This window comes from Megascapheus bottae, chromosome X, assembly GCF_031878675.1.
Source record: "Megascapheus bottae isolate mThoBot1 chromosome X, mThoBot2.hap1, whole genome shotgun sequence".
Classification (NCBI taxonomy): Eukaryota; Metazoa; Chordata; class Mammalia; order Rodentia; family Geomyidae; genus Megascapheus; species Megascapheus bottae.
In genome coordinates this window covers 67788709-67815273 of record NC_143547.1, presented here as the reverse complement: position 1 = coordinate 67815273, position 26565 = coordinate 67788709, and the positions used below count along the sequence as shown (strand labels likewise).

Here is a 26565-nt window from a genome sequence, read left to right as displayed (position 1 = left end):
TCAAAAAGATATGTTTCTTACTGAATATTACTTTGTTTATGGTTAATCTTTATGCCAGACTTTTAGTTTTTATTTCATAGATGTCTACCTATTTATTTTATTTCTCTTATATTATGTAAAAGCATATTTCATAATAAGAGTGAATACAATTATATGTTGTTGATGAGATTTTAGTCATTTCATATGGAGAATTTCAAAAAGATAAACTTTTTGTTTTGTTTTGTTTTTGACACAGGGTCTCCGGATGTATCCTAGACTGGCCATGAAATTGGTGATCTTCCTCTTAGTTTTTTATCCAGAGTGCTGGGATTACCCTTATATGCCACCATGATGGGCTGATTTAATACTTTTTTTTAACTTTATGAATTACTTTGAAACTTTCAAAAGTTGTACTGAGCACCTTCATCTAGGTCTCCGTATTGTTAATAATGTTCATAGCCATAAAAATCACCCAAACAGAGATTAACAGTGTTTCAGTATGAATAAATAATCTATGGTCTTCACTTTAATTTAATCATTTATCATACTAATGCCTTTTTTTCTTCCTCTTCTCCCCTACCCATTCCAGGGATCTTATTGAGGAGTTTGCATTGTATTTGATCTTTCACAGCTGTGACATTTTGGAAGAGTCCTGGTCAGGTACTTTTTAGAACGTATCTGAGATTGGTTTGTCTGATGTTTACTTATGACTAGATTTAGGTTATGCATATGTGGCAGAATATCCATTTTATTTTCCTTTCATTTATTGCATTGGTGAGGGATGGAGTGACATCATAATATTTTGCAGATAGTCAGATATATGGTGTCTGATACTACAGAGATCAAATGCACAGTGACTTTTACTCAGAGCCTAGGAAGAACCACACATACTCAGTAACCTTCTGGAAGAAAGTGAGCAAGCAGAGGCCAATGTGGGCTTTCATGGTTACATGAGAATGAAGGGACCTTTGTTCTTCAGAGATTGATTTATCTGACTGTTACTGTGGACTGGTGGGAAATATATTATAGTCAAGGTTAAGTAGGCACTGTGCTAAAGTACACTTGATAAGAGAGGATATTCTGACTACTGGATCACTTTCATGGCAATATGATAAACAAGAATACTCTTTATTTGGCTAGTCAAAGCCCTGTTTATTTTTCTTTCTTTGTCCTATCATTATCTGCTCTTGGTATCAGATTAATAGAAGCTTCATATAATCAGTTTGGTAGCAATTTTTCATTTTTTTCCTATGGAATATCTAGAAGTGTATTGAAAGTTCTTCCTTTTTAAAGAGTTGTTGGGATTGATCCGTGAATCAATTCTGTCACATAATCTTGTTTGAGAACTGTTTTTAATTAAATTTTTATTGAATATTTTCAGAGAGGTGTTTTAATTCTACAAGTTAGGTCACTTGATCAAAGTCACCACTCATATTGTTTTTCAGAGAGACTATTAATAATTTAATCACCTAGATTGTTATAGATATATTTGGGCTTTGAACTTGGATTTTTGGTTGCTTGCTAGGCTAGTGATTGAGCATGGAAGCCCTAAATTAAGAAAATATCTTTATTGTAAGGGTGATGAACAGGGAGGTTAATTACAGTTACAAATGAGTACATTTCTTCTCCCCCTCCCCCTCCCCCTCCTCCCCCCTCCCCCTCCTCCCCCTCCTCCTCCTCCCCCTCCTCCTCCTCCCCCTCCTCCTCCTCCCCCTCCTCCTCCTCCTCCTCCTCCTCCTCCTCCTCCTCCTCCTCCTCCTCCTCCTCTTCTTCTTCTTCTTCTTCTTCTTCTTCTTCTTCTTCTTCTTCTTCTTCTTCTTCTTCTTCTTCTTCTTCTTCGTGGGTCACAAGACTTGAACAAGGCCTCCCTTGGCTTATGAGTACATTTCTTTTTAAACATTTATCTTTTCCACTCATTTTTTCTTGCATACCCTCTCCATTCCCTCCCCCTACCCTAAGTTATATACTTCATTTCCAACATATCTAGTAAGTATCATTGTTACATTAGTTCATCCTTTGTTCTGCTGTTTGTTTTTTCCTTTCCCTTCCATGGATCAGATAAACTTACATGCAAGACAAAGGGTACATTAAATTAAACAGAAAAAATAACTGCATACAGCACACAATAAGAACCTCTTGTTTCCAGCCCGGCCCAGTGGCTCACAGCTGTAATCTTAGCTACTCAGGTGGCTGAGATCTGAGGATCAAGGTTCAAAGCCAGCCCGGGCACAAGAGGACCCTAGACTCTTCGATTAACCTCTAGAAAATGGGAAATAGGACTTGGCTCAAGGGTAGGATGGTAGCCTTGAGCTGAAGAGCTCAGGGACAGCACCCAGGCCAAGTTCAAGCCATTTTGTATGTATACAATATTTTCTTGATCCATTAATCTACTGAGAGGCACCTGGGTTGGTTCCATATCTTAGCTATGGTAAATACTGCTGCAATGAACACTATTATTCTGGTCATTTTAGTATGGCCTTTTGGTGGTCATTTGGGTAAATGCCCCAGAGTGGGATTGCAGGGGTCATAGGAAAGATTTGTGTCCTCTTTTGATGAATGTCCATACTGGTTTTCAAAGTAGTTGAACATATTTACATTCCCACCAACGGTATAGTAGTGTTCCCCTTTTGCCACATCTCTGCCAGCATCTGCTGTTAGTAGATTTCTTGATAATGAGGAGCCCTAGATTTTGCTGTTTATTTTAGGCATGGATTCTCAATGACTTTTCTGCCTGGGCTTACTATGAAATAAGATTCTCTAGATGTCAAACTTCTGATTACCTGGGATTAAAGGCATAAACCACTAGCCCATGGGTGGAGTAGTAGTTTCTTAATTCAAGAAATAAGACCATTTTGTATTTTTGGCTATTAAATAGGATCTTTGTTGAGTTTCTTATCTACATCTTAAGTATATTTCCTTACCTTGTTCATCAGTTTGCTTGAGGTGTCTTTCTTGGCATTGTTTTAATAAATCTATTTTGAATCCTTTGCCATTCAGTCCTTTATTTTTTTCTTTTCCACTTTAAGAATATTTATATAATGGGGCCAGAAGTTTTGCCTGGTGGTAAGAGTGCTTGTCTAGCATACCTGAAGACCCAGGTTCAATTCCTTTGTACCACATACATAGAAAAATCCAGAAGTGGTGCTGTGGCTCAAGGATAGAATGTTAGCCTTGAGAAAGCCCACGGACAATGCTGAAGCTCTAAGTTCAAGCTCTGGGACTTGGCAAAAATATTTATATAGTTTTTCCAAAAGATTTCTTTAAGGTGAATTAAGATATAATTTACAAATAAAATTTGATTTTTTCCAATTTACTTTATTGTTATTTTTAGAGGTGATGTACAATGGGGTTACCTTTACATATATCCAGAAATAATATTTCCTTTTGCATAGTATCATTTGTTCCTTCATTCTCTCCCATTCCCTATCTTCCATCCCCACACATGAGTTGCACAGTTCACTTTCATCCATGCCCAGTGAAGCCAGTGTGCTCCATTGTTACACTTTTAAAATCTGATTTCAAAAGCATGCATGTTACATTTTTTGCCAGTGTTGGGGCTTGAACTCAGGGGCTGAGCACTGTCCTTGGACTTTCTCAAGGCTAGAGCTCTACCACTTGAGCCTCAGCACCACTTCTGGCTTTTTTCTATGTATGTGGTAATGAGGACTCGAACCTGGGTCTTCGTGCATGGTAGGCAAGCACTCTACCACTAGGCCAAACTCCTGGCCCGCATGTTACTTTTTATAGCATGTGCAAAGCACTGTGCTTCCTACCACCCTTTCCCTCAAACAGCTTGTATCTTCAGTTATTAAGCCTCATTCCTTTACTGTTAAGTTCCTGAAAACTGTCATTTAATTTCTTGCTATATGGATTTACTTACTCTGGACATTTTATATCACTGACATCATGAAGTATGTAGTCATTTATAATTAGCTTATTCGCTTCATGTTTCATTCATTCACATAGGAGGAATCATCAATGCTTCATCTCTCCTTCTTATCAGGTACTAGAACACTGTAAGGTTAAACCAATTTTAAATATTTGTGCATCATATGGAGAGTTCTTTTAAGAATATAGCCAGAAAAGAAATTGATTGTATTTGACCCTTTCATTGTTGTGGAGTTAAAAACTTTGAAGTCATATTGTCTTTCTTTTTCATATATCATGTTTCCCTAGGTTATAATTTGCAGTTATGTTGATAGATTATTTTCAAATTATGTTGAGCTGATTTCTAAGTAATAAGTCTTCTCTTGATGGGTCAAATTGGATTGTATCCAAAAGGGAAGACAATAAACTATCAGAACTGAAACAAATATGGCAAAGTGTTGGTATATATGCATGCCATGGGCTTGACTTGGCAAGGGTCATTTGTAGGTACTTAGGCTGGGTGTATTCCCTTTAAAATCTTTTCATTGCACTTCTGGGACTTCTGCTGACTACATCAGGCTTCATTGCTTGTGAGCTAGGCAGCTACATTCTTGATCCGGAATTTGCTATTTGTATAATGACGGCAGCAAATTTCCTAGCCTAGTGGATTTTTCTGAGTGCACAGGAGAATTGGGAGAGGAAACAGAACCCTGAAAACTGCTCTGGAGAGAATAGACTACTCATCATTCTGCCTATAAGCTATCAAGCCATTGCATTTATATAAAATGAAATCATGAGTAATCATAAGAAATGAATTCTTTTTTTTTCTTAAAATGTTCTAGCTTTTTTCTCTGAAAGTTCTGTCTGTAAGTTTTGTGATCTTTCAATATGACTCTATGTTTTTGGCCCATTTAATTTCTGGTGCCATAGATGTTCAAATTTATCCTTTGCAGTTTTTCCCCTATATGTTTTCTTTTCTTTTTTTGGCCAGTCCTGGCTTAAACTCAGGGCCTGAGCATTGTCCTTGGGCTTTCTCAAGGCTAGAGCTATACCACTTGAGCCACAGAACCACTTCCTGCTTTTTTCTATGTATGTGGTACCAAGGAATTGAACTCGGGTCTTTGTGCATGCTAGGCAAACACTCTACCACTAGGCCAAACTCCCGGCCCATCCCCTATATGTTTTCTAAGCTATATCTGTGTTACACAAGATGTTTTTATTCTTTGTTTCCTTGGGCTCTGGGAATCAAATCCAGGGCCTTATGTATGCTAGGAAAGCACTTTACCACTGAGCTATGTCCCCTGCTTAAAATTATTGCTGAAAAGAATTCCCATTCCCTTACCTGGAGAATGACAATACCTTGGTGTCAGTTTTTCATATATACTTACCCATTTGTTCAATCCTACCAGCTGTATACATAAAGTGGCTTTCTATTTAGAAACCAAAAATACAAGTAAAACTAGAATTTAACTATTATGCACAGTTTGTTCTTTAATCTTAGAGAATATGGTTAAAACACTATTTTTGAAACTCACTTGACATAAATACTTATTTTATTATTGTTCTTTGACTTTGAGTCTTTCCCCTCTCTGATTTTTTTTCCACAGAGAACTAGTTCAAGGACCCTCAGTCTAAATTTTTATTCAGAAATCCATGTGTATGCAAGTTCCTTATATTAAATGGTTAATTATTTTCACACATGTTCACATATTCTTCTATAATGCAGATTCCTGGTAGGTATATAGTTTTCTCATAGATATATAGTTTTAAAGATACCACTGTTGAGAAAACTACAAATGTTCAGGATGAATAGATTCCACTACTATGTTGTAGATTCTTGAGTTTTCCCTTAAATTCTACATACCTTCTACTGAAAACATCTAAATATTTTACTTTGTCATGTATATTAGGCACACAAATTTTTGTCTTAGGAAAAATGTCATAACTTTTTATCTAGCTTTGGAGACAACAATTTGTTTGGGGGGAGATATATTAGAACAAGTATGGGCATGACAAGATTCAAAGTTCACATAATAATTTAAACAAAACTGAAGACAATATGTACCTGACAAATCTCCACATCTGTTAAACTATGAGGTGAGTGCTAAGGAATTTCAAGTTTTTTGTTTTAGAAATGTATGCATTTTTAAATTTATCATTAACTTTATCACACATGGTCAAAACTATGTATTCCAAATAATCTGTAGATTTTCTTTCTTTATTTTTTTTGCTCCACTTCTTCAATTTTAACTCAGGGCCTTTACTTGTTAGACATATGTTATACTACTTCAGCCCTTACCCCAGCCCTAATAGATTTAGTTATTTTTATACAGTGTCTTGTGTTGTTCACTAGGCGATCTGTTTTTCTTTTTTCACTAGGCCATCTTTAGACCATGATGCTTCTTATCCCTGCCTCACATGTAGCCAGGATTAAACACTGCACTACCTGTTTGTTGATATGGAGTCTCAATAATATTTTGTAAAGTCTAATCCTCACCCACAGTCTTCACAATCCTTGCCTCCTATCAGCTGGTTACATATGTGAGATGCTTTGCCTGGTATCTACATCTTTTTCTAGCAAGTGACACAGTGTAAGTGCTACATAAATAGTTCTTACTTTGTATTGTTTGGGAGACAATGACAAATAAAAGCTATACATGTTCAGCACACAATTTTCCCCTAGTATTTCCATAGGAAGTGGGTTGAACCCATAGGAGCAGGACCTGCAGATATAGAAAAAGCCTTAAACTGTTGGTTTAGATATTTGTAACTCAGAGAATCAAAGTTGTATATAAACATGCATTGAAAGAAATATTACTCCCCTTTTCATTCTGTCAATCCTTTTCCTAGCTGTTTCCATTTCTTTCATCCTCTTTCCTTTAAGTTTAGGCATATTCATTCTCTCCATCTTCCTGTGCAATATTTTATATACTTACATTGCAAAGATGAGCATGCACATGTTTTTAAATTGCTTTCTTACTTACTTTAAAGTCCAGTATCTTAAGTCCCTCCTCCTTTGTCTCCTCTTACTTCATAGCCTTCCATATTTATATGTAATGTATGGGTATACATAAAACTGTGAGAATTATCATCTAGTTGTCTGAGTAAATGGTGTCAGGTAGTTTTGAAATTGCATTGTATTTTTATTTAGCTTTAGGATTATTGACATCTTTTTCATGTGAACTTGTCAGGGAAGAAGATATCACATTGGAGTAACATTGGTAGTAAGTATTTGAAATGTCCCAGAAGTTTTGTTAATCAAGGTTTCAGGCATGTCTACAAGTGAACTTCTCAACAAAGCTGTCTGTAAATACAGAGGTATGTGCAGACTTTGTGAAGTGGCATGTCCTATAAACTTTGCAATGGAATTCAGTATCCTTTTGTAGTAGTTGGGTGAAAGTATCTTTCCTTCCTGAGAAGCAATCCGTTTCTTACAAGGAGGTTTGATCTTGGCTGCAGATAAGAGAATCACAGTTCTTGGCAAATAAGGTGCAATTAGCATTATCTTGAATGCTAATCTTAAAAAAAATCCATTTCATGAGCCCGGCTGTGTGGCCTTGTGGTAGTGTGCTTGCTTGCCTAGCATGCACGAAGCCCTACGTTTGATTTCTCAGTACCACATACACAGAAAAAGCTGGAAGTCGTACTGTGGCTCAAATGGTAGAGTGAATGATTTGAGAAAGCTCAAAGCCAGTGCTCAGATCCTGAGTTCAAGCCCTAGGACTGGCAAAAAAAAATCCATCGCATATTTTGTGGGTTTTTTTTTTGCTCATGGCTAGTGCTTCACCACTACAGCTGCATCTCTACTTCCAACTTTTTGGAGATTAAGATGCGTCTTGTGGATTTCCTACCTGGGCTAGCTTTCAATCATTATCTTCAGATCTCAGCTTCCTGAATAGCTAGAATTACAGGCATGGACCTCCAGTGCCCGGCCCTTTGTTTTCTTTTTTTTGTTTGTTTTTTGTTTTGATGTAGGTATAACACTGCTTCTTTGCTCATTAAACACTTATGAATCATAAACAATGATGAAAATGCTAGCTCATGCATATTTTCATTTTTCTTGGGCATATAGAGAGGTGGGATTGCTGTGAGAATGGGTATCTACATTTAACTTTTTTGTCAGCCTTGGGACTTAAACTCTGAGCCTGAGCACTGTCCCTGAGCTGCTTTGTCTCAAGGTTAGCTGTCTACCACTTGAGCCACAGCACCATTTCTGGCTCTTTCTGTTTGTGAGGTACTAAGAAATTGAACCCAGGGCTTCAATCATGCTAGGCAAGCACTAAGACATATTCCTAGCCCCTATGTTTAACTTTTTAGAAATCACCAAACATAGCCAGATGTGGTGGCTTACACCTGTAATCCTAGCTACTCAGGAGGTGAGAACTGAGGATCTTGGTTTGAAGCCAGCCCCGGCAATAAAGAATGTGAGATTCCTATCTCCAATTAACCACTAGAAAATGAGAAGTGGGGCTGTGGCTCAAGGGGTAGGGTGGTAACCTTGAGCTGAAGAGCTCAGGGACAATGTCCAGGCCCAGATCTCCAGTCCCACAGTCAACACACACATACACACACACACACACACACACACACACACACACACACACACACACAGAAATCACCAAACGTATCCTCAGCTCTACTATTTTTAATTTAATTTTTATTATAAAGGTAATGTACAGAGCAGTTACAATTATATAAGTCAGGTAATGAAGACAATTGTTTTTGAACAGTGTTCCTCCTTCATTTTTCTCACTTTTCACGCTCTGGACCCCCTTGTCCCTTTGCAAAGTTCATTTCCAACATAGTGTCTAATGAGAATCACTACTGAATTGGTTTATCCTTTGTACCACCATTTCTGTGGGACAAAGATCATTTCTGTGATTCTCCTCCTCTCCAAATCAGATAAACTTATATACAAGATAAAGAGCATGGAAATCAAAAACAGTTACAAAGGGGAATAAACTAAATGGGATTTTAAAAAAAGAAAAAAGAAATAACAAAAGAGTCCAATAAAAAACCTCTTGTTTCCATTTCATGAAGTTCATTTTGATCATCATTTTATATGAGCATATGCTCACAGCTATTGAGTCATTGTGATACTTTCATAAGACTATCCTCCTTTGTTCTGACTGTGCAAATGCTTAGATTGCTGTCTAATTACTCATGTCCAAGTGTAATTGTCTTTTGCTATCCATCATTTCCTTATAAATGGGCAATGCCATTCTTTCTGATGAAAGCATCGAACTGGATCCATTGTGTGTACATTTTCTTGATCTATTCATTCACTGAGGGGAAACTGGGTTGGTTCCATATCTTAACTATGGCAAATAATGCTGCAATGAAAATGGCTGTGCTGGTGGCTATAGTGTAGGATGGTTTGTGGCTATTTGGGTAAATGCCCAGGAGTGGTATTGCTGGGTCATAAGGAAGCTCTATGTTTAGTCTTTTGAGGAACCTCCATAATGCTTTCCAGAATGGTTGGGTCATAGTTAGAAAGATAAAAATCCCACAGATAGGAGAAAATCTTTACTAGCTATGTATCAGACAAGGGCTTCATATCTAATATATACTTAAGAGCTCAAAAAATTAAACCCCCAAAAGCAAATCCTCAGAGAAACCATAGCCCTATTAATAAGTGGGCTAAGGGCATAGACACGTCAGAGAAGAAATAAGAATGGCCATTAGACACATGACAAAATGTTCAACATCATTGGCCAAAAAGAAATGCAAATCACAACATTGAGATTCCACCTTCAATGGCATTCATCAGGAATACTTGGATGTTGGTGGGGATGTGGCCATAAGGGAATGCTACTACACTGTTGGTGGCATGTAAACCTGTCCAACCAGCTCTACCATTTTGATTTCTCATCAGCAACGTATGTTGCTCCACTTTTTTTACATTATTTTTACACTAAAGACTTTTGAACTCAGGGCCTTGTATTTTTTACATTTGAACCACATCCCAAAACTTTTTCCTTGCCTTCTTTTTCAGATCGGCTCATACATATTTTGTGTCAGATTGACCACAGACATTGAATCTCCTACTTCTACCTCTTGCATAGGTGAGATTTTAAATTTGAACCATTTCTTTAGCTAATTGTTTTAACTGGCCTTGAGCATTTGCCCTCTGTTCCTCCCAAGTAGCTTGAATCACAAACATTAACCATGATGTCTGGTCTGACTCTCCTTTTGGAAAATGATTATCTATTTGGTACAAGGTGGTATCATACAGTAGTTTTAATGTGTATTTCTTTAATTAGTAGTGATGCTTAGCTTATTTTTTCTGTTAGACATCTCTTTATCTTCATTCCAGAAATGTTTATTGTTATTTGCAACTTTTATTAAATTCTGATTTTGTTTGTATTGTATGATATCTTTATGTTCTGAAGTTTAGATTTGTATTAGACAATACCAAAACAGTTTTCCAGCTTTGCAGCTAATGATTTTATTCAATTCCCACACAGTTATGGGATAATTTCTAGAGACTGCTGTATAGTTTGGCATGTACTTTAGTTAATATTTTTTGTGGTTATCTTCTCCAGATTTCTAAATGTTTCTCACCCTGGTACAGGTGTATTAATATGGATCCAAAGAACCCAGGAACACTGCTTGACCTTGCTATACAGACAGTGGTGAAAAATGAGTCTGTAGCATTACGTGCCGTCGAGGAGATACCACAAGAACTTTTTATTCCATTATTCAATGCTGCCTTCTCTGGTGCACATAAGAATATACTGAAGGCAGTAGTAAGTACTTGGCCCTTTCCTTGTCTCCATGTTGGGGCCTTGCACTTGCCAGAGCCATATTCTGACATCTTGGAAGCCATGCTTGATGGTCTTCAGTTCCTTCCTATTCTCAACTCTTCTTCTCGGTAAGACTTCACATAATATAGACATGATAAGTCCATATATTATGCTGATACCTTGTTCAGGAGAGGAGTCATAAGTGTCCATAGGTGAGTGATAATGTTCAAGATCTATGGGTGCCACATTTGTGGTTGCCTTAAGGAAAATATTTTACCAATATGATGTAGACTTGTTGTGACGGAAGGTTCAACTGATGAAGTTCTATAATGGATATTGTTACGTAAAAAAGAGGGACATGAGCACTAATACTGGGGAAGACTACATAAGAATAGAGGGTAGAACAATTAACAGAAATTGTGTGATTTTATGAGAAAGATTTATTGAGGGACATTTGTGGTAAAACCCAGGAATAGAATATTTTGTTCCATCTTTTCATTATTGATTCTTCTGGTTTCCATGAAGCCTACTACCTCTCATATATGTTGTTTATTCCTTCTCCTACAGTGTGCCCAAACTGAGGATTCTAGATTTAAGGCAGAATGCAGATTGCATGACCACATGTTCTGGAATGTCAAACAGATTTCCTTTCTGTTATGAGGCTTGTGCTTTTTCTAAGAAATGTATCAGGAACAAACAAGAAGCCAATGATGGAGTTGCAAATTTGCAGGATCAACCTTCTGGAATAGCAATGGAAGTATTAGTGGACCTATATATTGATAGTGCCTGGATGTCAAAGCATTTTATTTCTCTTCTGTATAATAAAGTTGGGCACAGTTCGGGATCTCTGCACATCTGCTGTCGATATTTGCAGGTTGAGAATATAATGGATTACAAAAAGGTGCAGAAGCTTTTGGATACCATGTGCATTGATCACTTGGGAGTGGATGAAGCTTCCCTGAGTGAAGTCTGCATGATTATACCTGGAATGATCCACCTTAGTAGCCTTAATCTATATAAAATTAAATTTCGATCTTATAAGAGGAAACCTTTCAAAATGTTTCTCTCCCATCTTAGCCGGATGGAAGACCTCCAGGAGCTCTTCTTATCTTACTTCCCCCTGAAAAACCACCTGCATAAAGTACTCAGGTGAGGGTCTGGAGTGGAAGCCGGGGCTACCAAGCACCACATAAACTGAGGAAGGATAACATTCTTGCATAATTCTGAGTTGCTTGCAACATATATTTCCTTTGCTTCAGCATGGATACTTCTAGGAATCTGCATTGGCCAGGATAGGCCTATCTCATAATGAGAAGAAAGGCACAATTAGAAAGATAATACTAGACTTACTCAGCCAACCAATGTAAATACTATGAGAAACTAAAAAATATATTGGTTAAAAAGACAGCCTCTTAGCTTCTCCAGACTCTTACAGTGTAAGAGAACATTTTCAGTTGGAGAAATTTTTTATTACAGCAGTGACACCATAGTCACAGGGTGACTATAATAATAATGTCAGGCCATTCCATGGCTTTCCTTGAAGGCTTGGAGCGAAATGGAGAAAATTTCATTTCAGGATTAGTAAAATGGAATTTTCTATGGTCTAATAAGTTTTATATCTCTCTACAAATTTAGTGGACTACATCATAAATGGACAATGTTGTAAATACTAATTGTTGTTATGTAATATTCTTCAGTACCCTGTAAACTAATTGATAGTATTTACATGAATTTAAAGCAACTTTGCATGTAAAAAAGTAACTTTTTTAGGGTGCAAAATACATTTAGTTCAGTGTTAGCTGTCATCTCAATGTATTACTAAATGACTTATTGCAGGGTTATATAAGGTAGCTAAAACCAGGACTTCATATCTGGACCATATGCATATTATTTTAAACTAATTTTTAATTTTGTCTCTATAGAGTCCTGTCACCTGAGGTGGATTCACTGAATCTGAATTATTGTGACCTGACTAACAAAGACTTGGTTTCCATGTCCCAGAGACTTCAGAATAGGAATATAAGGCTATTGAATCTTAGTCACAACCAGATGTCAGGGGAAAATTTTCAACCATTAAGGATTCTCTTGGAGAATATGGCGGGTACCCTGCAGCATCTAGAAATGAATAACTGTCTTATTACAGATACAATTCTCTCTGCTATCATACCACCATTGAGAGGCTGTACAAATCTCCGAGTCCTTACTTTGGCCTGTAATCCCATCACCATGGCTGTGCTTAGGAACCTTTTGCAGAATTTAGTAGTCCTGATTAAGCTGAAGCTTGTGATTTATCCAATTCCTGTGCATTGCTATGATCAATGGCATTTCCATGACAGTTTAGATGAAGTGAAGCTGGCTGAGGTGAAGTCAGAAGTCAGGACAAGGCTTCGGGCAGCACAACGTACTGACATGAAGTGGAGCACTTCATATGAATAATTTCCAAGTACAAAGAGATCATTGATGTGGGGTCTAGAAAACACTGTAACATGAAGTCCACTCTCACGTTATATAAAATACTACTGTTCCATGAAATTGGCATTAGGAAAATGGGATATAAAACTGTTGTCTGTAAAAGAACATAGAAAAGAATCTGATGAATCTTTTGACTATTGTCTACATCTGCCTTCTTGTTGCTGCCGACTACGCTGAGAACATGATATGAGCTGACCCATTCATGGGATATCTCGTTCTTACCAACACTGACAGACTCACTTCTGGGGAACAGACACGAGTCAAGACAATTGAATTTTTTCCAGATGTTTTGATAGACTGGTGGCTATTGAAGACATTATTTCCAGCTTATTTTGATGTCTGAATTTTAGCGTTGCCTTAAGATAACTAAGAGAATCCATCTGCCAATGAAAGAGAAAAACTATGCCCATCTACCTGTGGAAGTGTAAAACTGCATGCTGCCGATCTTTTCCTAGCCCATAAGCAACAGGACTGTGACTTCACTTTGGTAAATGTCTAACAAAAACCAACACGTTTTATGTAGCACAATTCTGTGTCACATAACTTTTGAAACATGTAAAACCAAAAGGCTTAAACTGAGATTTCATTCATAAGTTTTATATTTGTAGTGTGTTGAAGTGAAAATGCATTGAATTTCAGAGCCTTCTTACAATGAGAAGCAAATTAACAATTTATATTGCTTTGACATTGATGTTATATTATTCCTGGGAGTTTGTGTTGATATTTCTTATTAAAGTTCACCTATCGTTTGAGACTTTCTTCTGTTATCTTTTACTTTTTCCAGTGGGGTGCTAGTTTTATCTTGCCCACATAAGTATGGCCCCTTACGCTCTGAATTCTATGTCTGATGGACCAAAATCTGTAGCAGAATGTTAGTAAAAGAACATATGGAAGATGGTTGGAAAATGTCTTCCCCTGTCCTCTCCCTGGTTTAATGCCACCATGCTGACAGGAGGACCACATGCACACCTCAAAAACAGCACTACACAAAAGGTCCATTAGGAACACTATTGGGTTTTTTTTTTTAAGAAAATTTATGCCTAAAAGTTGAGTAATTGTTATACATGCAGGGGCCTCTACTTCTATACGCTAGGGCACAAACACAGATTGTATCTGTTGGCTTAAATCCACACACATGGAATCCTAAGTATCAGGAGTTTTGTTTTCTGCGGGATGCCTTCTTGTAGAGGAACTCTACAGGGCACATTTCGTTTGGGAACTGGTTCTGCTGCACATTTACCAAGCTACCAAGAAATGACAGAATAACAAAGCCTCAGAGACTAGGGAATTCCAGAAGAAAAAGCTTCCTGTCCCTAATCTTCAGTGGCAGGGAACAAGGCATAATTCCCAGTTAATGAAGAACAATGCAGAAGTGGTGGTGTGCTAGTCTTGAGCTGAAGAGTTCACGGTCAGCGCCCGGCCCCAGAGTTCAAGCCCCACGACCAACCATAAAAAATGTAAATAAACAGCAGATGTAGGCTGATTACAAAGATCAGGTTATTCCAGGAGCGCCTGGAGGTGCTGTCCCTTGCAGAAACCAGACTTGCTTGAATGTTGTTTGCACTCGGCGGGAAATTAAGTCATCCTGTGTATTGCTTGCTGTGTAGGCTCTCAGATTTCTTTTGTAAAATTCTTGAATAGGTGTGGGCCTTAGAGCCATCTTCCTGGAAAGCACTGCGCCATGAGAGCCAAGTGGAGGAAAAAGCCATTGCGCAAGCAGAAGAGCAAAAGAAGAAAGAGGAGGCAGGGGTCCAAGTAAACGAGCTTGTGCACCCATCGAGGACATATGAGCGAAAATGAGAAATGCCACAGGCCGGGGACGCAGATGCGAACTCCTGGGCTGCAGCCACCACTTCCCAGTGGCTCTAGAACTTCCATCGCCTCAAGACCATGTCTGAAAGATAACCCACCTTGCTCATGCCGAAGCCTGCCCTGACCATCCTGTGCCCCGGGCCTGGGACATCTTGGACTAGTTCTGTTCATAGATGTGGTCGAATGTGACGCGTGTGCAATAAATCATCGGTTTTGCAGTTGCAAAAAAAAAAAAAGTTTATTGACTACTGGGAGACTTATTCATGTTTCATGTAGTAGTTACGAATTAAAATTTTCTGAACCCCTGAAAATCATGGGAAGGGTGGGGAGCACCAAAGCTCAAGGCTGTGTGATAGGGGAGTCCAGGGCAGGGGTGAAGGTCACTGAAGAGACGGACAAAGTGGGCAGACCTGCAGGACTCAGGGACAGCGTGGTACTGGAGAATCGTCCTGGTCCAAATCTGATGAGTGAGCGTGTGTATCTTCTGGGGTGTGCATTGCACACGCACGTGCCCACCGGGGAGCAAGTAAGAGCGGCGGGCATGTGCAGGTGAACAGACCCCACCGGAAGGTAATGGGAGTGCTCCATCCTGAGCCCGTGGGGTCGGTGCCCTGTGGCTCTGTGGGGGCTGTGGGAGGGACAGCTGGCCTTGGGGTCCCCGAGAGCACAGTGGGTGCCCGAAGCCTACCCATCTTCCTTCCTGGCGCCATCACCAGCTACGACATGCAGGAGCCAGAGGGCAACTCGGCCCTCGTGGTGGGGCGAGCGCCCTGGTGAAGCACGCTGTCCCCTCGGCCCCGCCCCGGCCCCGGCCCGGCCTGGCCAGAGCACGTGGTGAGCCAGTGGACGCGGAAGAAGCCCACGTCACAGCGATGATGCAGCTCCTGTCCGCACCGCACACACAGGGCCTTCCGGTCCTGTGTGCGGCTGGGCCTCGCTAAGGGCTGTTTCCGGGGTTACAGGTGCCCACGTGCTGTTTCCGGGATCACGTGAGAGACGCCCATACCACGTGGGGTCGCGACCCCTGACCCTGCGTCACGAGGAGAAGCTCGAGGGAGCGCTCGTGCGTGTGTTCACCCACGCAGTCGCGGGAACCCTCCTGAGGTACGGTCGCAGGGTCGGGGCTCTCCGCGTGGAGATCTTTAGTGCAGGCTGGAGGAGAATTTCGGGTGGCGGGTGGCGGGCCCGCTTCTGGGCGGGGGCGGGAGAACTCGCTCTCAGGCGCCAGGGATTCCTCCTCCCAGGGGAAGGCGGCCGGTGAGCGCAGCCCACAAGTAGCCCTTGTGGAGTCCTCGGAGCCGGGTTTCGAAGTGTCCGGAAGGGTCCGAGCCACAGGTGGGCGCTGGGCCGAGGAATCCAGGCTTGAGTGTTGCTGTGGGCCCGTGTATGTGCGCACATGTCCCCGAGCTGACTGTAGGCCCCAACGGCTCCCGGGGCCCCAACGGCCGTCCGGACTCAGACCGGGGAGGTGGCGGCGGAGGGGCCGGGTTCACGGTCCCCACCCTCAGTGGCCGCTACTCCACGGCAGGGATCTAGAAGACACAGGGGCTGTCTTTCTCCTCCCCCTGAAGTCTTTGCAGCACAAAATGCCCAGAACTGACTCAAAGGGGTTTTGAGAGGTGGTGGGTGTATGGGGCGGGGGGGGGGGGGGGGAGTCTGTCTCAGGGCTTGAACTCAGGACCTGGGCCTTGAACCAAGGCTTTTTTTATTCAAAGTTGGCAACACTGTTCTGGGTTTCTGGTGCTTAGTTGCTGGCTCTGAGGTGGGGTTCTATTTTGTGGGGTTTTTTTTGTTTTTTTTTTTTTTCTGGGGTTTGAACTCGTGATCTGGGCATTGTCCCCAAGCTTTTTTGATCAAGGCTGGTGCTATACCAGCGTGAGTCACAGTGCCACGGTCCTGATATCTGATGGTTAGTTTATGTGTCTGGGGACATTGTGTGTGTGTGTGTGTGTGTGTGTGTGTGTGTGTGTGTGTGTATGTGTATTCATGTTTTCTTTTGGTCTGTCACTGCGCTTGAACTCGTTCGTGTTCTGGACAGTTTTCTCAAGCTTTTTTCAGTCCACGTGGGAGGGCTGGCATTCTACCACCTTGAACCACAGCACCCACTGTTCTGGTTTCTAGTGCTTAGTTGGTGGCTCAGAGGTGTTTTCATTCTTTAGCATTTTTTTTAAATTAGGGTTTTTTTTGCTTGGGGGTTTTTTGTTATTTTATTTTTCTATCTCCAGGCTTAAAGTCAGATTCTGGGCATTGATCTACTGTTGTGGTTTTCTGCGGGTTAGTTGCTCACTCTGAGGTAGTTGTTTTGGGGAGTGTGTGTGTGGTTCTTTTCTTTTGCTTTATCATGGGTCTTAAACTCTTGTCTGGGCTTTGTCCCCAGCTTTTTGCCTAAAGTCTGCTGCTCTTAGCTACAAATAACAACCAGAAAGCCAGAAATGGAACTGTGGCTGCAGGATGCAGTGCTAGTCTGGAGCAAAAAGCTAAGGCATAGCACTCAGGCCATATAATCAAACCTCAGTGCTGGCATTAACAAGTGAGCAAATAAACAGAAAGGAGTAAATGTAAATGCATAACTAAGTGAAGCAAATAACAAACGACCTATGAAGCTGTGTTTTGGAATTTCTTCTGTTTATTTTGAACTTGTAAAGTGTCACAGTGCATTTCACTGTGGGATGATTATCCATTTCTGTTTAAGGCCTGTGAAAGGAGTCCCTTCATAAAATATTTGTGAATCACCACTGATTTTCTCATCATTTCTTCTTGCATTCATTCCTAAAGCCTCTCTCCTATTCCTCGTGTCAAAAAGTTTGGTAAATGCACTCAACGTTTTTTGTTGGTGGTGATGGTGGGGTTTTTTTGTTTGTTTGTTTGTTTTTAGTCACCTACAACCATTGGGGATGGTCTTGCTTTGTAGGCAAAGAGGTGTTGGAAAATCTCAAGTTGAGAAAAAAAGCAAGATGGTGTTGACGTTTGTGGGGGTTAGAATATTACTTGTTTGATGGTTCAAGAAATGTCTGCTTGTGATGCATGATATTATTGGAAGCTTAAATTATCTACTTTATTTCTCTCTCCTTTCTGCAAGCTTGTTCTCCAGAAAACTAGGCTCAAGAAATAGCCACAGGAGAAATGTCTTCTAATCTAAAGAAGTACGGGGCAAGGAAGAATGAAGGTAAATAACTTTCCATACTTTGGGATTTGCTTTCTGTGATGTGCTGATGGGCCACAGGAGTCTCTGGGGGAGCGTGTACTACATCAGCTGAGCACGTATGGCTACTGGACTGCCCACAGAATCAGGTAGGAACAGATTGGATTTGGTAATGCCAGAGAGGTGACATGGCCTGCCAGCTACCAGTGTGGACGTTAGAGTGGGAAATGCTGAGAGAAGGCTGGGCTGAGACAGCTTCCTGTGTGTGGCTGCTTTCTAGTCCACCCCGTGGGGGCAGGTCTGCCACGAGCACACACACAAACACACACTCACTGGTGTTGTATCTAAATCCCTCTCCTCATTTTCACTTAAGTCTGTCTCCTGTTTGGACAGGTAGAGGTATGTGCCTGCTGAGATTTGTGTCCCTTGGTGGGGTATGGAGGGGCAGGTGGGCACACTGTGTGTGTGTGTGTGTGTGTGTGTGTGTGTGTGTGTGTGTGTGTCTGTGTACACGAATGGGAGCGCACTGGTACACAGGCTTTATGTCAGGCCTCTGTGCTCTTGCTGAGCGTTTTTTTTTTAATTTTTTTTATTGTAATTAGTAAAAGGGTTACATGATATTTGCCAGATAGAAGGTGCATTAATTCACATACATTGATACCCTTTCACATGTCTTGGTACCCGTTTCCCTCCCCTCCACACCCCCCACCCGTCTTGGTTTTCCCCCCTTCCCTATCAAATTTCAAATATCCAAATACAAATAAATTCAATATATCAGATAACAAAGTGAGATACTATACCAATATGGGATAACCAAGGGAAAGCAAAGGAGATGAGAGACAACATAGTACATTAAGGACAACAATCATTCATTATATGGCTTTTGTTTCAATATCCTGGAGGTCCTTTCAATTAGCTTCACATTATATGGGCTTATGTATCAAGATTTTGCTCTATTGCAGATCTCTGCTAGTAGAGCCCAAGGTTTCTACTGATTATGACGAATGAGGGAAACCATTGAGCCTAAGTTCCTTTGAGTCTGGCTTACTTCACTTAATATGATTTTTTCTAAGTCTTTCCATTTCCTAACAAATGGGGCGATGTCATTCTTTCTGACAGCAGCCTAGAATTCCATTGTGTACAAATACCACAACTTGTTGATCCACTCATCAACTGAGGGACATCTAGGTTGGTTCCATATCTTTGCTATGGTGAATAGTGCTGCAATGAACATTGTTGTACTAGTGGGTTTAGTATGTCCTTGTTTCTGGATGGTTGGGTAAATGCCAAGTAGTGGAATTGCTGGGTCATAGGGGAGTTCTATGTTTAGCCTTTTGAGCACTGCCACACTGCTTTCCATAGTGGTTGAACGAGTTTGCACTCCCACCAACAGTGTAGTAGTGATCCCTCCTGGCCACATCCCCTCCTTGCTGAGCGTTTTTGGTTCCACACTGACACACTAGCTTTTGAGACACACCTCCCAAGTTCTGCTTTTTTTTGTCATTCATCTGGATACAGGCCTCTCCCTGGTTTGTCCACACCATCTGGTTTTGCATCTCAGTTCTCAAGTCTCAGTCTCCTGAATTCTATGTTTACAAGGCATGAGCTACCAGTGGCTGGCTCAGCTTGCCAGTTCTGCTTGCCCTGCCTCATGCTGTGGTGCCTGCTCAACAAGAGTATGGCAGTCCTGAGGCTTGAAATCAGGACCAGGGTACTGTCCCTGAGATGCTTGCCGACGGCTAGGGCTCTACCACACCACCTATAGCTATCCTTCCAGCTTTATAGTGATGAGATTCTCACAGATTTTCGTGCCCGGGCTGGCTTCAAAGCGTGTTTCTCAGATGTCGGCCACCTGGGCAGCTAGGATTGCAGCCATGAGCCACTGATGCCCGGCTATGGATGTACCTTGCGACTTGTGCTGTTGTTCCCATCTGCAGAGTACGGAAACAGGCGCAGTTTTCCTGGAGGGAGAAGTTGGAGCGCGTCCCGTGGTGGTTTCAGGAGGAGGAATGACTATCATACCAAAGTGGACATGTTTCAGGGCCCTAATGACCCACAAGGCAGACGGTAAGGCAGCCTGGTTTGCATGGAGCAGCACCACGGACCTTGCAACTCTGTTGCACTCTGGGGTCTTCCTTCATGGAGAAACCTGAGAATGGTGGTTGGGGTGCGGGAGGGGATATTCCAGTAGAGCAGATCGAGCTGCATGTCTTGCATTGGTAAGGCTAACCAGTCTCAGGAGAATTTCCTGGCACAGAGGAACATCTTCCTTTTCCCCGTTTCCCAGCCCTCCTTACGGCAGCCAGCAGAAGAGGTGGAGAAGCAACTGTCAGAATGGAGACCAATTGGATAACACTACAGGGAAGGATAGACAACCTGGAGACGAAGCGATGCAGCAGGACATGGTAAAAGGAGCGATACAGGACTGGTTCTTGGTCAAGGTGGGTGTCTTGGCAAGGTGTTTATTGGACAGTGGCACATTCTGACACTGAGGAGAAGGACAGTTGCATTGAATCCAAAGAGTTGACTATTTGGACGAAAGGACAGTGGCACAAAAGCAAAGGAACCAGCCAGCACCAGTGTCTCAATCCTGTAATCTCAGTTAGTCAGTGGGCTAACACCTAAGGATCAGGGTTTGAAGCATTCACCAGCAGGAAAGTCTGTGAGACTTTTGTGTCTTAAATTAACCACCAGAAAAATGTGAAAGTAGAGCAGTGGCTCACACGGTAGAGCCTTAGCCCCGAGAAAAGAAATTCAGGGCCAGGGCCCAGGCCTTGAGCTCAAGCTCCAGCACCACCACACTGCCCTCCACCTTCCACTTTCTCTCTTCCACTCTTTCAACAAGGAACCGTATCACCATATCAGTGGCCCCATTCCTAGTCCTTTAAAGCCAGCTAGCTTGCTTGGGTAGGAACACTTGCTTGGGTGTGTTCTCCATCCTGATTCTGTGTTGAGCCCTTTGTACCTCTTCTGTCTGGCTGCTCTTTCCTTTGACCCTAGATCCCCTGTGGGAGAAGATTTGACAAGACGTGGCTCATGAATTCAATCCAGAGCTACTGCAGTGTGCCGTTTACCCCGGTCGATGTAAGAGAGGATGGTGAAGACAGCTGGGTGGGTACAGGGGATGGAGTCAGGCCAGGCCCGGCCTGGCCAGGGGTCCTTGGCCTCTGACACCATTACTTCTGCCTTAAAGTTCCACTATGACAGAAGCTGGGCCCAGTTCTTCATCGAGGGTGCCAACGTTGCCGACGCACTGAGGGAGATCTGCTACAAGATCTGTGGTGAGAAGGGCCAAAAGGTATGTGCTCTGGACATTGGTGGTACCTGGGCCTGGGACAGGGAGGACGGATGCGCCAAGGGCTGGGGGGCATCTTTGGGCTCACAGGTCCTCACTCGGAACCCATGTCTCCTGCACACAGGTGTCCATCTTTGTCGGTCCTTCCTGTGTACCCTACTCGGTGCGGTACAAGTTTACAGATGAACAAATAGAGCAGATAAAGGTAATAGAGACAGAAGGCACAGTGTGTCCGGGTCCCAGCCCCACCTCTGTCTCCTTCCCCACACGCTCTCATGTCCTTGTCCCCACGACACGCAGAGCCTAAGGAGCCTCTGTCTCTCTAGCTGACCATGAAGAAACGATACAATGTGGAAGAGCAAGCCCTGGACCTCCAGAAGCTCCGCTTTGACCCAGGTACGGCTGACGGCAGTAGTGCTAGGGTTCATGAGGGCAGAGGGAACTGGCTGAGAGGAAGAGGTAGGGTCGCCACCTCAGGGAGGGCTTTGTGCTGGTGCTGGGCTCTCGGGGCCCCTCTCGACCCTCTGATGCCCTTCTACACTTCTTGAAGATCTGGTGGACCATGACATCGACTTCGTCCTGAATCGAAGACACTGCTTGTCCATCGCCGTGCAGATCATTCAAGAAAATTTCCCTGAGGTGAGGCTCTAGGTCCGCGCCCACTGTTGGCTGGGGTCAGCCATGGGCTTGGAAGTTTTGAGGTGCAGGGCAGCCGTGTGTCCCGGGCTCTTGGTGATAACCATCGCCTTAACTCTCCCTTCCCTAAAGCTGGCGTATTTGAACTTGAGCAACAACAAGATCTATCGGCTGGATGCCCTGTCTGACATCATTCACTATTGCCCTGACATCAGGTTTCTGGACCTTTCCCGAAACCAGGTGAGTTGGGGAGCCAGATGACATCGGGGTTGAGGGTAGGTGGTGGTGTGCATCCGTCGGTGGCAAGAAACAGGGGGAAAGGGTCGGTGGGTGAGGGTGGGGACTGTGAGTGCATGGTCCCGGGAGTTTTTTTCCCTGAGACTGCTTACCTGGCCCCTCTTGGTCTCCCTCAGCTGAGGTCCGTCCTAGAGCTGAACAAAGTGAAAGGGCTGAAGCTGGACGAGCTGTGGCTAGAAGGGAACCCACTGTGTGGGACCTTCCCAGACCAGTCCTCTTATCAAAGGTCGGTAATGCCTGGCAAGGCCAGTCCTTCTTCCTGGGGACCTTTGCCCCCTGTGAACCAGGGGTGCTGTGTTTCCTCCCTCTGGGCCTGGGGTCTCTCCGAGCCCACCTTTGCATTTGCAAGCCTCACCCAGATGAAGCTGGCCTTCCTACCCTATCCTGACAGGTTCCCCAGTCCATCCCAGACATGGGGCTCTCCTGCCCCGCCCTCTGCCACAAAGGTGGCTGCCATTATTGTGAACTCTCCGTCTGGGCCCTCGCTGGCAACTGTGCCCTCCTTGGGGAGAAAACCTGGGCTCCCTAGATCAAGGATCCAGAAGTGGGCAGGTAGGTGGCTTCCCAAAGCAGGTGTGGAAGGCAGAGGGCAGAGGAGCATGAGAATGGAAGGGCAGACCTCTCATAAGCATTGCCATTGCCCTCTTACTCACCCCCTTACTGCATGTCACCACATCCTGCCTGCTCCCGAAGAACCTGGGTAACCCAGGACTAGTGTGGCTTGTGGGCAAGATACAACCCCAACAGAGGCACGAGTATACAGAGACCTGTGTGTGGAACCAAGTCTGACTTGGAGGAAGTTCCAGATCCTATGCCCAGCTCAGTGGGTGCTTCAACGTCAGAGTTGGGGGAAGGGGGTGGCGGGGAGGGGGGAGAGAAGGAGGGGCATTGCTCCCTTTCCCTTTCCTTCCCTTCCCCTTCCCTTTCCCCTTGGCATTCCCATCCCCTTCCCCCTTTCCTTTGTCTCTTTGCCCTTCCCACTTTCTTCTTTGTCATCATCAGTGTCTGTGTACACCCCCACTCCTCTGCCATATGTCTCCTGGCTAGAATCCCTTCCCTACCTCCTTCCCTCACCGAATCTTGGGCCCTGCCTCACTCAGCTAGCCTGTCTAGCTAGGCCATTCCCTGCAGAATGCTGGACACTCAGTGAAGAGGCAGAGCAGTGCCCTGGGTTCTCACTCCATTCCCTGCTCCCTGCGGAGCCTTCTGTGTGGGCTCAGAGGAGAGGAAGGAGAGGAGAAGACCGGAAACAGGGTGGAGGTAGAGGCCCAGGAGCCTGGGCTCCCACTTTGGCTTCCCATGGCCCCGGATTAGAGCTGTGTCAGTGCAGAACCCAGCCAGAAGGAGCAGGAGGAGAGCAGGAAGGAGAGCCAGTGGGAAAAAGACAAAGAGAAAAGAACCTAACTTCCAACTGTCTGCCACTCCACTTTGATTTTTGGTTTTTGGTTTTTCGACAGGGCCGTCCACACTTACTTCCCCCAGTTGTTGTGGCTGGTAAGTACCTACGTCCATCACCCTGTCTAGTTTCTCCCCACATATGCCCGCAAGCCTTTTGCTTTTATTCTCGGCTACACGGTTCCATCACCCCATCATCCGTTTTGGATGGTATGCACGCCGGAAACAGATGTGAGTATTCTCCCTGGGGAAGCACGTTTCCGTGAGTGCTCTCACAGAGGCTCACGTGCACACGCAGGTTGCCTGTAACACACTGGGTAGAGAGTTCCGGGAACCCCAGAATTCCGCCACCCACTGGAGTCCCACCTGTGCCGAACTCTGGCCACTGTTTCCATTTCCCCCTTGGGCCACTTCTCCTCCCTGTGTGGCCCTCTGGCATGCGCTGTAGACCTTCTCTTATCTTCCTCAGGATGGCCAGCAGTTTGACCCACCAGCTGGCCCTGGTGCTGAAGGTCACTGGTTGATGAACCCCAGCAGGGTGAGGAAGAGGACCAAGAGATGTGGATGATGCTTGTCCCCTGGGCGGGAGTGGGGAGGGGGTGGCTTTTTCAAGCTACATCATTTAAATCACTTTTTATTCCAGCAAGGGGATGAAGAAGATGAGGGGCTGAGGGAGAGAGTACTGCAGTTCCTGAAGGAGTGAGTGCCCCGGGAACAGTGAGGACGAGAGCTGGGCAGAGGCCCTGGGCCACCTCGGCCCAGGCCTGATCATGGGAAGCACTGGGTCTCATCTGGGTTTCAGGCCACAGCAAGTGCCTGTCCCCGTTGCCCCCACGCCACCTACCCTCCTCCGGCAGGTATTACTCTGTCTTTGACAATGGAAATCGCCATGATCTCCTCGGTGCTTACCATGATGAGGCCTGCTTCTCTGTGTCTGTCCCTGCCAGTGCCAGCGACATAGGATCGTGAGTATCGCAGCTCTGACTCTGGATGCAGCCACACAGGTTGCAGTCCCAGCTACTGGGACACTGCACTGGCTGGACCACCAACCTCTTGTTCCTTTTTTTTTTTTTCCTTCGTTCTTTTTTCTTTTTTTCTGTTTATCTCCTAGGAGCTGCTTGATCGAGTATTTCAAGCACAACCAGAATTTGAACACTCTTAAGGATCCCTGTAATTGTGTGATGGGGAAGGCTGGGCAGGGAAAGGGAGCGAGAAGGGGACAGTCTCAGGGGCCAGGGGTCAGGGTATGGCAGTCCCACGGCCCCTGCTTCTTCTCTACAGACGTGCAGAGGAAGCTGCTGAAACAGAAGAAACATGACATTGTGGACGCCCTCTGTTTGTTGCCTAAAACCCAGCATGATCTCGGTTCATTTATGATGGACATGTGCTTCCAGACAGTGAGCAACTTCCTCCTTTCCCACAGTCCCAGAGAGCTGGAGTTGGGTGGGAAGTTAAGAGGGATCCTGAGCTCCTGTGTTTTTCCCTTTCAGGGAAAGATGATCTGCTTCTCTGTCAATGGGCTGTTCAGGGAAGGTCAGTGTCTATGGCGTTCCTTCTCCAGATCCCCTTCTGAAGGCTCCCTCCCCTGGGCCAGCACCTCCCCACCCATGGCCCTGCAGGCTTCCCAGATTCTGTGCCTTTCTCCCTTATTCTTGCCCCTCCAATCTCCTCCTGCTGCCCCAACCCTGCCCATACACCATTCAGGTCTGACGTAGGTCCATGCTTGCCTGCCTCATCGCTTAGGCATTAGGGCCATGGGCTCTACCCCAGTTCCTTGTTCTGTGTCCTTGGACCCTGTTCAGTTCCTCAACCTCTCCATTTCCCCTAGTGAAAAATCCATCTCTCTGGCAGATGAGAAATGGGAACTGTTCAAGTGTGTATTGGACTTTGTGTTTGTTTGCTTTCTCCCCCGACTGGTCCTGAGAGGCCATAGGGGCCCCATCACCAGTAGCAGACGATTCCTAATTTTGCCTTACAATTCCCACCATGCCCTGCTGCATGCAAGTTATAGCAACTATCCAGACCTGTCCCCACTCGGCTGGGGAATACTGTGTGCCTCTGTCGAGAATGTGCAGTTCTAAGGGGAGGGGTATCGTTGTCCTAGAAGCAGGAGGAAATTCACAGAACTCTGTCCGTGCCTTCACCCGGACCTTCGTTGCTGTCCCCGGCAGTGGTACAAAGCAAGTATCCCTAACGTGTCGTGTCGTGTCGTGTCGTGAGTGGGAGCATCCATCCCAGCCTGGGGTCAGAGGAGTGGGATTGTAGTGGCACCGCACTGTCCTCGGGGTATTCTATTGGGGGCTGGTCAAGAGGTAGATCCAGGGATCAGTCTCGCCTAGTGGTGGAGAAGGGGTTCTGGAGTTTGGCACACAAACAAACTAGTTCTCTTCCCAGCCCCAGTACTCACTCACCGTCACCCTGGGCAAATCACTGGACTTTTCTGTGGCTCATTCCTCCACTATGAATCGGAACAAGAGTATCCTGGACATTTGGGCCTCTCTGTAGGATGCATGCATTGGGATTACATCTGCAAACCCTTTCAACCTGACAATCCCTCCCGGGGTGGGCTCTCTGGATACCAAACAGCCAAGTGGTCTTGTTAGCGTGTAAAACAGGGAGAAGGAACGAACCTGTCTCTGTGAGTGGCAGTGGTTAAAAGGATCCGGTTTGGGGCAGAGGATTGGGGGACCGGGGTGGGCTGTCAGCTGCCTGCCTGTCCCTTGGTCTCAGAGACTTGTTTTTCTTCCAGTCTGTGCATCATGAATGACCAGCTGTTTGTGAGAGACACGGCCTCCGAGGTCTCAGGCACCTTCACCTCCCATGTGGGTCCCGACCCAAGGCCCACCCTCTCTCCAGTGCAATGTGAAATGGTGCAGTCGTTCTCCATCCAGTCTGGGATGAAACTCGATTGGTCTGAGAAGTGA

At 44.2% G+C, this 26565-nt stretch overlaps 2 protein-coding genes and 1 long non-coding RNA gene across 3 annotated transcripts; all 3 read left to right on the top strand.

Annotated features, from left to right (window-relative positions):
* Positions 1–10430: 10430 nt before the first annotated feature.
* Positions 10431–13028, top strand: LOC150041244 (melanoma antigen preferentially expressed in tumors-like). The gene is made up of 3 exons (XM_090327148.1): positions 10431–10720; positions 11160–11741; positions 12515–13028. The coding sequence occupies exons 1-3, from the start codon at positions 10431–10433 to the stop codon at positions 13026–13028; spliced, it is 1386 nt and encodes a 461-aa protein (XP_090183274.1).
* A 2862-nt stretch (positions 13029–15890) lies between these two features.
* LOC150041243 (uncharacterized) lies at positions 15891–20079 on the top strand. The gene is made up of 3 exons (XR_016533861.1): positions 15891–15980; positions 17956–18042; positions 19956–20079. It is a non-coding gene; the product is annotated as an uncharacterized LOC150041243 (long non-coding RNA).
* A 78-nt stretch (positions 20080–20157) lies between these two features.
* LOC150041242 (nuclear RNA export factor 2-like) lies at positions 20158–26565 on the top strand. The gene is made up of 18 exons (XM_090327147.1): positions 20158–20237; positions 20306–20459; positions 21019–21102; positions 21212–21316; positions 21438–21518; positions 21640–21709; positions 21864–21952; positions 22082–22189; positions 22363–22472; positions 23704–23740; positions 24111–24179; positions 24285–24340; positions 24499–24606; positions 24753–24811; positions 24923–25038; positions 25132–25174; positions 25746–25821; positions 26391–26565. Exons 1-18 carry the CDS (start codon positions 20158–20160, stop codon positions 26563–26565), a joined length of 1620 nt encoding a protein of 539 aa, XP_090183273.1.

Excerpts from the sequence above, each read along its gene's own strand:
- LOC150041242 (XM_090327147.1), top strand. The coding sequence starts at position 20,158 with ATGGAGAAACCTGAGAATGGTGGTTGGGGTGCGGGAGGGGATATTCCA. Across the intron at positions 22,190-22,362 it reads TGGACCTTTCCCGAAACCAG|CTGAGGTCCGTCCTAGAGCT; the intron begins GTGAGTTGGGGA and ends GGTCTCCCTCAG. Across the intron at positions 25,822-26,390 it reads GTCCCCGGCAGTGGTACAAA|TCTGTGCATCATGAATGACC; the intron begins GCAAGTATCCCT and ends TTTTTCTTCCAG.
- LOC150041244 (XM_090327148.1), top strand. The coding sequence starts at position 10,431 with ATGGATCCAAAGAACCCAGGAACACTGCTTGACCTTGCTATACAGACA. Across the intron at positions 10,721-11,159 it reads ATTCTCAACTCTTCTTCTCG|TGTGCCCAAACTGAGGATTC; the intron begins GTAAGACTTCAC and ends CTTCTCCTACAG. Across the intron at positions 11,742-12,514 it reads CACCTGCATAAAGTACTCAG|AGTCCTGTCACCTGAGGTGG; the intron begins GTGAGGGTCTGG and ends TTGTCTCTATAG.